At 45.1% G+C, this 11351-nt stretch overlaps 1 protein-coding gene across 1 annotated transcript in view; it reads left to right on the forward strand.

Moving 5' to 3' along the window:
- Positions 1 to 7168, forward strand: part of LOC306977723 (tumor necrosis factor ligand superfamily member 10-like) — a 24266-nt gene extending 17098 nt beyond the window's left edge. The window contains 3 exon segments of the mRNA XM_079576151.1: positions 1017 to 1098; positions 1102 to 1380; positions 6756 to 7168. Coding sequence (XP_079432277.1) covers positions 1017 to 1098; positions 1102 to 1380; positions 6756 to 6965 — 571 coding nt within the window. The 3' untranslated portion in view covers positions 6966 to 7168.
- Positions 7169 to 11351: the final 4183 nt, after the last annotated feature.

Here is an 11351-nt window from a genome sequence, read left to right on the forward strand (position 1 = left end):
ACCTCCTTCTTTAGCTCCAGTTTACCTCCTTCTTTAGCTCCAGTTTACCTCCTTCTTTAGCCCCAGTTTACCTCCTTCTTTAGCTCCAGTTTACCTCCTTCTTTAGCCCCAGTTTACCTCCTTCTTTAGCCCCAGTTTACCTCCTTCTTTAGCCCCAGTTTACCTCCTTCTTTAGCCCCAGTTTACCTCCTTCTTTAGCTCCAGTTTACCTCCTTCTTTAGCTCCAGTTTACCTCCTTCTTTAGCCCCAGTTTACCTCCTTCTTTAGCCCCAGTTTACCTCCTTCTTTAGCCCCGGTTTACCTCCTTCTTTAGCTCCAGTTTACCTCCTTCTTTAGCCCTGGTTCAGCTCCTCTTTAGCCCCGGTTTTGTCCTTTTTTCAGCACTAGTTTAGCCATTCTTTAGCATGATTTAGCCTCTCTTTAGCCCCAGTTTAGCCCCTCGTTAGCGCTGGTTTAGCCCCTCGTTAGCACTGGTTTAGCCCCTCGTTAGCCCCTCATTAGCCTCTCATTCGCCTCTCTTTAGCCCCAGTTTAGCCCCTCGTTAGCACTGGTTTAGCCCCTCGTTAGCCCCAGTTTAGCCCCTCGTTAGCCCCTCATTAGCCTCTCATTAGCCCCTCGTTAGCCCCTCGTTAGCCTCTCATTAGCCTCTCATTAGCCCCTCGTTAGCCCCTCGTTAGCCTCTCATTAGCCCCTCATTAGCCCCTCGTTAGCCCCAGTTTAGCCCCTCGTTAGCCCCTCATTAGCCTCTCATTAGCCCCTCGTTAGCCCCTCGTTAGCCTCTCATTAGCCCCTCATTAGCCCCTCGTTAGCCTCTCATTAGCCCCTCATTAGCCCCTCATTAGCCCCTCGTTAGCCCCTCGTTAGCCCCTCGTTAGCACTGGTCTAGCCCCTCGTTAGCACTGGTCTAGCCCCTCGTTAGCACTGGTCTAGCCCCTCGTTAGCACTGGTTTAGCCCCTCACTAGCCTCTCATTGGCCACTCGTTAGCCTCTCATTAGCCCCAGTAAAGGGGTCACAGAACTACGGTGGATTCCTCTGTATCTTCCGGGCTAGTGTTGTGCCCTTGGGCAGGACACTCCTCCTCCCGTGTGAGCGAGCGCTAACCCGTTACCACGGTTTCTCCCTCAGCCCCGGGGTGGAGCGGCCGGCGGGTGCAGGGCCAGAAGATCTCGTGGTGGGAGGGGCAGCGTGGCCTGGCCTTCCTGCAGGACGTGCAGCTCCAGCAGGGGGAGCTAGTGGTGTCCCGGCCCGGACTGTACTACGTCTACGCCCAGACCTACTTCAGACACAACCAGGGCGGGGCCGAGGAGCCGGAGGAGGCGGAGCAACGAGAGGAGCGCGAGGAGAGGGGCCGGCCTCTACTGCAGTACGTCTACAAGAAGGTAATACTACTGCAGTACGTCTACAAGAAGGTAATAATACTGCAGTACGTCTACAAGAAGGTAATAATACTGCAGTGCGTCTACAAGAAGGTAATAATACTGCAGTACGTCTACAAGAAGGTAATACTACTGCAGTACGTCTACAAGAAGGTAATAACACTGCAGAACGTCTACAAGAAGGTAATAATACTGCAGTACGTCTACAAGAAGGTAATAATACTGCAGAACGTCTACAAGAAGGTAATAATACTGCAGAACGTCTACAAGAAGGTAATAATACTGCAGTACGTCTACAAGAAGGTAATACTACTGCAGTACGTCTACAAGAAGGTAATAATACTGCAGTACGTCTACAAGAAGGTAATAATACTGCAGAACGTCTACAAGAAGGTAATAATACTGCAGTACGTCTACAAGAAGGTAATAATACTGCAGAACGTCTACAAGAAGGTAATAACACTGCAGTACGTCTACAAGAAGGTAATAATACTGCAGTACGTCTACAAGAAGGTAATACTGGAGTACGTCTACAAGAAGGTAATAATACTGCAGAACGTCTACAAGAAGGTAATAATACTGCAGAACGTCTACAAGAAGGTAATAATACTGCAGAACGTCTACAAGAAGGCCCTGGTTCAGCTCCTCCTTAGCCCTGGTTCAGCTCCTCTTTAGCCCTGGTTCAGCTCCTCTTTAGCCCTGGTTCAGCTCCTCCTTAGCCCTGGTTTAGCTCCTCTTTAGCCCCAGTATAGCCCCACTTTACCTCGTTCTTTAGCCCCAGTTTACCTCATTCTGTAGCCCTGGTTTAGCTCCTCTTTAGCCCTGGTTAGGTCCTCCTTAGCCCTGGTTCAGCTCCTCCTTAGCCCTGGTTTAGCTCCTCTTTAGCCCCAGTATAGCCCCACTTTACCTCGTTCTTTAGCCCCAGTTTACCTCATTCTTTAGCCCTGGTTTAGCTCCTCTTTAGCCCTGGTTTAGCTCCTCTTTAGCCCCGGTTTTGTCCTTTTTTCAGCACTAGTATAGCCATTCTTTAGCATGATTTAGCTACTCTTAAGCCCAGTTTAGTCCCTCGTTAGCACTGGTCTAGCCCCTCGTAATAATATAGGTAATAATACTGCTGGATATTGTGGAGATACATTTTTTTCACTCAAACTTGGCTGTAAATACTGTTTAAGCGGCGCTAGCCCGCAGTTAGCTTTGCCCGTTAGCCTGTTAGCTTCTTCTTCGTGATTCCATTAGTGTGTATTGGGGAAAGTTGCAATTGTGGTTTCCTGGCCATAGACACCAAGTGGAGATGAAAGACCCCCCAATCATCCCATTAACACTCGTATTACCCCCAGAGGGACGACGGGAAGGATGTGTAAAGGTTAATAAGTTACTTAGTTCTTCTTTAATAACTGGCAGAACAAATTGGCCCAGGACGTTTAGATCAAGACCAGCCCGCTAAAAATTAGCAGTAATAGTCTCAAGGCCATTAGCGATGAAATAAACCTTTGAACTAAAACAGTTCTACAAAAGCTCCGTGCTGTTTATGCCGATTTGAAGCCGGCGCCTCCGAGCACTCACAGCTTTAGTCTTGATTTTTACAACTTGATGGAACAGTTGTAAAATTACTAAACGATCTTAAAACGCGCGTTCCGTTAGCCTCTTACCACCCGCCTAAACCAAATGCATTCTGTCCTCTTTGGCTATTATTTAGGCCTGTGTAACCCCTCATTTGAAAGCTAAGACCCACAAAACTGATCTTTTTCCTCGCATTGTTGCTGTGTTGTGTCATATTTTTATTGAATTTTTGACACATTTTTGTTGAAATTTTGTTGAATTTTTGTCCCTTTTTGGTTGAATTTTTGTCACTTTTTTTGTCAAATTTTTGTTGATTTTTTGTCCCTTTTTGGTTGAATTTTTGTCACATTTTTGTTGAATTTTTGTCACATTTTTGTTGAATTTTTGGTTGAATTTTTGGTTGAATTTTTGGTTGAATTTTTGTCACATTTTTGTTGAATTTTTGTCACATTTTTGTTGAAATTTTGTAACATTTTTGTCACATTTTTGTTTACTTTTTGTCACTTTCTTGTTGCGTTTACATCCTTGCTTTCTTTTCATATTTTGTAGCTGTTTTGGTGCTTTTTTCCAAAGAAGCTTTTTGATTAGGGTAAAGCCAAACTGGAGAAAATGGGATCCGTTCAGGTGGGAGTTAAGAGGTTAATGAGGTTCCTCTCACGCACTGTCGATTTAGGTTCAGCTCCTCTTTAGCCCCGGTTTAGCTCCTCTTTAGCCCCAGTATAGCCCCTCGTTAGCGCTGGTCTGGCCCCTCGTAATAATATAGGTAATAATACTGCTGGATATTGTTCATCCAATTATACAATGGAAATACATTTTTTTTTCTCTCAAACTTGGCTGTAAATACTGTTTAAGTGGCGCTAGCCCGCAGTTAGCTTTGCCCGTTAGCCTGTTAGCTTCTTCTTCGTGACCCCCCAATCATTCCATTAGCACTTGTATTACCCCCAGAGGGACGACGGGAAGGATGTGTAAAGGTTAATAAGTTACTTAGTTCTTCTTTAAAGGGGCTGGAAGCAAGTTCGCCATTTCATACTCACTACTGCCACCTCAGGCCATATGTGTAACTGCACCTTCTATATCAAGCTCGTGCATGACGGCAATTCGGGCCGAAGTGACACATTTTTGAGTGACCGTACAGGATTTTAGAGGCAGTTGTGGTGAACAGGTCTGAGCTCATTCTACACATTAGGACATGGCTGGAACATGTAGGGGGAGGAAAATACTTAATTTTAACATTTTTAAACTCCTTATAGTCCCTTTAATAACTGGCAGAACAAATTGGCCCAGGACGTTTAGATCAAGACCAGCCTGCTAAAAATTAGCAGTTTCAATAGTCAATAGTTTCAAGGCCATTAGCGATAAAATAAACCTTTGAACTAAAACAGTTCTGCAAAAGCTCCGTGCTGTTTCTGCTGAATTGAAGCCAGCTCCTCGCAGCACTCACAGCTTTAGTCTTGATGTTTACAACTTGCTGGAACAGTTGTAAAATTACTAACCAATCTTAAAATGCACGTTCCGTTAATGAGGTTCCTCTCAGGACTACGACATAATAAACTTCACAAAACCAACCAAATGATCGCACTGTCGATTAAGTTAATGAGACGGTAGAACTCGCCCCGGGGTTGTGGAGGAGTGGAGGGAGGATAGAAGTAACCAGAAACTCTCTCCAAACTGCGGCACTGACGAGGGGGGGCAGGAGGGCGGGTCACCTGGCAGCTCCCAACATGCACCTGTTTGAATACATTTTTCTAACGTGTATGAAAATAGAGGCCTGGGGTTTTGTGGGTCCTGGAGGGAGTTACAATCAATTATCTTCACTTGTATTGGCAAACATGACGTGGAGCAGGAGTAATGTTGTAACAGAGAGGAGGCCCATTGCTCATGAGGGATTTTCTGGGAACCATAAAACATGTGAGTGGTATGAAAGGGCCAGATTGAGTCTCAGTGTTAGTGTTATCAGTTTCTGTTGAAGCCGCTGTGGTGCAATACAGGCCTGTTACCTCATCTGACCGGCCCAAACGTTCGTCGGCCCAAACTGGGAAAACTCCCGGTGCTCCTGATGAAGCAGAATGTAGTTAATGTGAGATGCTAATGTCCCGCTCTAGCCCGATAGTCTTTCTCACACCTGATATTAACCCCTGTGTTTTCTCTCAGGTGAGCTCCTCTTTAGCCCTGGTTCAACTCTTCTTTAGCCCTGGTTCAGCTCCTCTTTAGCCCTGGTTCAGCCCCTCTATAGCCCCAGTATAGTTCCAGTTTACCTCCTTCTTTAGCCCTGGTTCAGCTCCTCCTTAGCCCTGGTTCAGTCCCTCCATAGCCCTGGTTCAGCTCCTCCATAGCCCTGGTTCAGCTCCTCTTTAGCCTCAGTATAGCCCCAGTTTACCTCCTTCTATAACCCTGGTTCAGCTCCTCCTTAGCCCTGGTTCAGTCCCTCCATAGCCCTGGTTTAGCTCCTCTTTAGCCTCAGTTTACCTCCTCCTTAGCCCCAGTATAGCCCCAGTTCAGCTCCTCTATAGCCCTGGTTCAGCTCCTCTTTAGCCCTGGTTCAACTCCTCCATAGCCCTGGTTCAGCTCCTCCTTAGCCCTGGTTCAGCTCCTCCTTAGCCCTGGTTCAGCTCCTCTTTAGCCCTGGTTCAACTCCTCCATAGCCCTGGTTCAGCTCCTCTTTAGCCCCGGTTTAGCTCCTTATTAGCCCCGGTTTAGCTCCTTCTTAGCCCTTTTTCAGCTCCTCTTTAGCCCTGGTTTAGCTCCTCTTTAGCCCCAGTTTAGCTCCTCTTTAGCCCCAGTTTAGCTCCTCTTTAGCCCCAGTTTACCTCCTTCTTTAGCCCCAGTTTACCTCCTTCTTTAGTCCTGGTTCAGCCCCTCTAGCCCCAGTTTAGCTCCTCTTTAGCCCTGGTTTAGCTCCTCTTTAGCCCCAGTTTAGCTCCTCTTTAGCCCTGGTTTAGCTCCTCTTTAGCCCTGGTTCAGCTCCTCTTTAGCCCCGGTTCAGCTCCTCTTTAGCCCCGGTTCAGCTCCTCTTTACCCCTGGTTCAGCTCCTCTTTAGCCCTGGTTCAGCTCCTCTTTACCCCTGGTTCAGCTCCGCTTTAGCCCTGGTTCAGCTCGTCTTTAGCCCTGGTTCAGCTCCTCCTTAGCCCTGGTTCAGCTCCTCTTTAGCCCTGGTTCAGCTCCTCCTTAGCCCTGGTTCAGCTCCTCTTTAGCCCTGGTTCAGCTCCTCCATAGCCCTGGTTCAGCCCCTCTATAGCCCCATTATAGCCCCAGTTCAGCTCCTCTTTAGCCCCGGTTTAGCTCCTCTTTAGCCCCAGTATAGCCCCAGTTTAGCTCCTCCATAGCCCTGGTTCAGCTCCTCTTTAGCCCCAGTTTAGCTCCTCTTTAACCCCAGTTTAGCTCCTCTTTAGCCCCAGTTCAGCTCCTCTTTAGCCCCAGTTTAGCTCCTCTTTAGCCCCAGTTTAGCACCTCTTTAGCCCCGGTTTAGCTCCTCCTTAGCCCTGGTTCAGCTCCTCTTTAGCCCCGGTTCAGCTCCTCTTTAGCCCCGGTTCAGCTCCTCTTTAGCCCCGGTTCAGCTCCTCTTTAGCCCCAGTTTAGCTCCTCTTTAGCCCCAGTTTAGCTCCTCTTTAGCCCCGGTTTAGCTCCTCCATAGCCCCAGTATAGCCCCGGTTTAGCTCCTCTTTAGCCCCAGTATAGCTCAAACGTTCATCGCCCACTGGGAAAACTCCCGGTGCTCCTGATGAAGCAGAATGTAGTTAATGTGAGATGCTAATGTCCCGCTCTCGCCCGACAGTCTTTCTCACACCTGGTATTAACCTTCCTGTCTTTTCTCTCTCAGGTGAGTTCGTACCCAGTGCCCATCCTCCTGATGAAGACCAGTCGGACGTCCTGCTGGTCCCGGGGCACGGAGTTCTCCCTGCACTCCGCCCACCAGGGGGGGCTGTTCCCTCTGAGCGCAGGCGACCGGATCTTCGTCACCGTCACCAACGCCTCCGCCGTCGACATGGACGAGAAGAGCAGCTTCTTCGGGGCCTTCCTCGTCAGCTAAACCTTCAGCTTCAGAAAACTGCAGGTCTCAGAGGAGCTCGAGACTGAGGTGGAGCCGAGACTCCTCTGATTCTAAACCCCCAGATTCCACATCCTCCCGCTCGCTCCGTTCCGCTGTGAATAGTTTTCCGTTTTAGTTAATGCGAACAGCTCCACGTCGTGTTAAATACAAGTTTATGTTCAGCTCCAGCAGAGTCTCCACATCAGATCATCACCAAACATCTGGATTTTTTACCTCTGCGTGGACTCAATATTTCCACTCTGCTGGATATTGTCATCACTGTAGGCAACAAAAACATAAAACCTCTATATTTAATCACCTGTAAGTGAAAGACACGTGGGCGGCTTCGTCTCCGTGACTGAAGCAAATGCGTTGTTTTAATTATTGAGCAACGTTCCACATTAGGGAGGCACCGATACCACTTTTTCTAAAACCGATACGAGTACTTGGATTTAAGTACTCGCCGATACCGAATACCGATACGAGTACAAGGCATTTTCTTCAACATTCTTATTGTTTTCACAGCAGACTGGTTTGTAATTAGTAAATTTACTGCTACACTTTCAAGAGCAGTTATGTTAGAATTGTGCTGATGCCATTTATTTATTTTTTTAATTTTCATTCAATATAATTTTTTATTTTTATGTCTCTGTCCATCATAGACAGAAAAGCCCATGTCCTAAAGCTCCCAATGCCTGAGCTTTATTCATTTATATATTTTTATTTAACAATAGTATTGAGATGTTTCTTAAATGGTCTCTTTTCGTCTTTACTTCAGCTCCTGTAGATTTTCTCGTGTGTTTGTAGTAACTTAGCGAGAAGCTACAGCGTTTTCATTGTTCTGCTGCAGCTCATTTTCCTCAATATAAACATGCTGTATGTCTTTCATTTGGATTTTCTGAGGACTTTTTAGTCGCTGGGTTAGTTTTTCAGATGAATAAACCCCTGGGCTTAAAACGGCGTCAGAATGACCAAAACTGCTAGCCACGAGTTAGCAACGTTAGCCTGTGTGTTGTAAACACTGCAGACGCTGCAGCGCTAACAACATTAAGCTCTGGTTAAATCCAGCTCAGACTCTGGTTTAGAGAGCGCAGTCTGTAATAAAGTCAGCTCTATGTGGATTATTGTATTTACACTAAACTATTCTCCAGTTTTTGCTATTTTCTCTCCTCAGCTGAGAGCTGCGCCTCGTAGCTGCGCCTCGTAGCTGCGCCTCGTAGCTGCGCCTCGTAGCTGCGCTGGCCACACGTCAAATGGTATCGGTTTCTGGTATCGGGACCTCATGAATGAGTACGAGTATGAGTACAAGCATGTGGTATCGGCCCGATACCCGATGCTGGTATTGGTATCGGTGCATCCCTATTCCACATCCTCTGTTCCTCCCCGACAAAAATATGGATCAGCTCTATTTTCAGGCTCCACATCAGATCAACCACACAGGAGTAGGAGTTCCAAAGTAAAAACCCTCCACACAGGCTTTATTTGAATGAAAATGTCCCTCTTCTACACACAGTAACCTTGATGCTTCCACTCTGGAGGAGCTGGAACCCAAAGTGATGAGACTTCCCTCAGCTCAGAGCTTTAAAATGAGCCCTTTCACACTCCCTGTCACGGTCTCAAGTTAGTTCACCTATTTTATATATTTTACGTTGTAGACTTTTACATTTCAGAACCACACAAGACAGAGGCTTATGGCTGGTGTACCAGAGGGGCAGGGGCGGGCTGGGACTGAAAAACAGCCCTGGCCCAAACTAGCGTAATTGTGACACTTCCACAAATACATATGTTAAAATGTTTAAATATTTAAATACTTTTACCACCCGCCTTAACATTAACAAGTGCATTTTCCCCAGTTCTGCTTTTTATTATTATTTTTTTGATCGGTATCATCAGCAAAAAGAACGGGCAGAAGCAAAATAATTAATATAAATAATAAATAATAATGGTCCCAAAATTGAACCTTGTGGTGCACCATACTCCACGGAATTCCTTTTAGATTCATGTTTTTTTTATACTGGGCTTTACCCAAATCTAAAAGCTTCTCGACTGGAGAGCAACAGTGTAAAGCCTCATTTGAAAGCTAAGACCTACAAAAGTGATGGAAACTTTTCGTCACGTCACCACATTTTTGTCATGTTTTTGATGTTTTTTTAACTATTTTTTCAATCATTTTTTGTCCGTGTTTTTCTCATGTTTTTGTTGACTTTTCATCCTGTTTTTTTTCGCTATTTTGATGCTTTTCTTTTAGCTTTTAGATTTGGGTACAGCTCGGTTGAGGCAAGACCGGTGGCCCTGGAGCCAGTGGCCGTTCTGTGCTCTTCCAGAATGGAAGGACTTGAGACTGACTTGACCAAAGCTCTAAAAAGACTTGCCTTGGGACTTGCTGTTTGTGACTTGAGACTTGACTTGGACTTGAGGCCGATGACTCTCAATGACTCACTGTGACTTTATAGTTATTATTTATCTGAGTGAAACTGTTGAAAGATCAGGATTCATTGCGTTAATCCGCCACATGCTCTTCGGCTTCAGACGGAGCGAGTCGAATCAATACAGCGGGAAAAGGCAGGAGGAAAAACAACGCGTTTCTTTGGGGTAAAGCCCGTTCAGGTGGGAGCTAAGAGGTTAATGCATCCAATCAAAAAGCTTCTTGGGAAGAAAGCACCAAAACAGCCACAAAAAATGAGAAGAAAACAAGGATGTAAACGCAACAAAAATGTGACAAAAATTCAACAAAAATGTGACAAAATTTCAACCAAAAAGTGACAAAAATTCAACAAAAAAATGACAAAAATTCAACAAAAAAACGGAAAAAATTCAACAAAAAAACGGAAAAAATTCAACAAAAAAGTGACAAAAATTCAACCAAAAAGTGACAAAAATTCAACAAAAAAATGACAAAAATTCAACAAAAAGTGACAAAAATTCAACAAAAATGTGACAAAATTCAACAAAAATGTGACAAAAATTCAACAAAAAAATGACAAAAAATCAACCAAAACGTGACAAAAATTCAACCAAAATGTGACAAAAATTCAACCAAAAAAAATTACAAAAATTCAACAAAAAAAATTACAAAAATTCAACAAAAATGTGACAAAAATTCAACCAAAAAATGACAAAAAATTCAACCAAAAAACGACAAAAATTCAACCAAAAAGTGACAAAAATGTGCAAAAAAAATGACAAAAATGTGACGTGGGTTTAGCTGTGTTCATTTTCCGCGGAAAATCCAGAGAAAGTCTTGAGAAATGCGTAGTTGGACCCGCTCATGCCTGGACTCTGAGCCTCCTCTCGCTGCAGAGAGGATCTCTGTCACTCTGCGACTCGTGTTCCAAAACATCAGACACTGCCTCGCTCGCTCGTACGACGGTTCCATTCACATCTGTCTCACTGTCCGACCGAAGACGTCACTCCCCAGAATTGTGCAGTGAACGCCCGCCTTCCCCGTTCTGCAGGGGCGGACTGGGACTGAAAAACAGCCCTGGACTCTGAGCCCAAATTAGCGTAAATGTGCACTTACCACCCGCCTTAACGGAGCGCATTTTCTCCTGTTCGGCTTTACCCAAAAAAGTGATTGTAACTTTTGGTCAAGTTGCCGCATTTTTTGTCATAGTTTTGTTGTTTCTTCATTACTTTTTGTGGCTTTTTGTTGTGTTTTTGTCACATTTTTTTGTTATGGTTTTGTCCCGGTTTTGTGGCCTTTTCGTTGCTTTGTCGTCGTGTTTTTGTTGACTTTTCATCACATTTTTTGTCACTTTTTTGATGCTATTCCGGCACATTTTAGTTTTCTTTTCATCCTCCTTTTTGTCGCTATTTTGATGCTTTTCTTTTTAGCTTTTAGATTTGGGTAAAGCTCGGTTAAGGCGGGACCGGTGGCCTTTCTGTGCTCTTCCAGACTGGACACATGGCCAGTCCGCCCCTGCCGTTCTGTGTTTTCAAATCTAATTTTTGTCTTTCAAACAAGCTCTCTCTGATGTACCCACATGAACATACAGCGCCCCCTGCTGTCACAGTTCAACACTGACACGTTTAGAACACCGTTTTTTAAATACTGGCCAAGAATATCTCAGAAAAACCCACGTCTATCCTCGATTAGATATATTTATATGATTGAAACCATTACTATAATAACCGTCAGCCCCTAGTTCAGTTTGTCGTCACATTTGTTGAACTTTCCTCCTGTGAAAGAGGCTTCAACCCGGGCTCCGTTCCTTATTTTATTAGCGGTTTTATTTTATTTTATTCTTCGGGGAACATGTGGATCATGTGGAATCTGGGGGTGAGGGTTCCTCCTGCAGATGTTTGGAGCTGGTTTAAAAACTGAGACCAAGGACCTCAAAACGTTTGGACCAGATTCTGAAGACGAAATGATCATGAACATTTGCG

This window comes from Gobius niger (genome assembly GCF_951799975.1).
Source record: "Gobius niger genome assembly, chromosome: 18".
NCBI classification, from domain to species: domain Eukaryota; kingdom Metazoa; phylum Chordata; class Actinopteri; order Gobiiformes; family Gobiidae; genus Gobius; species Gobius niger.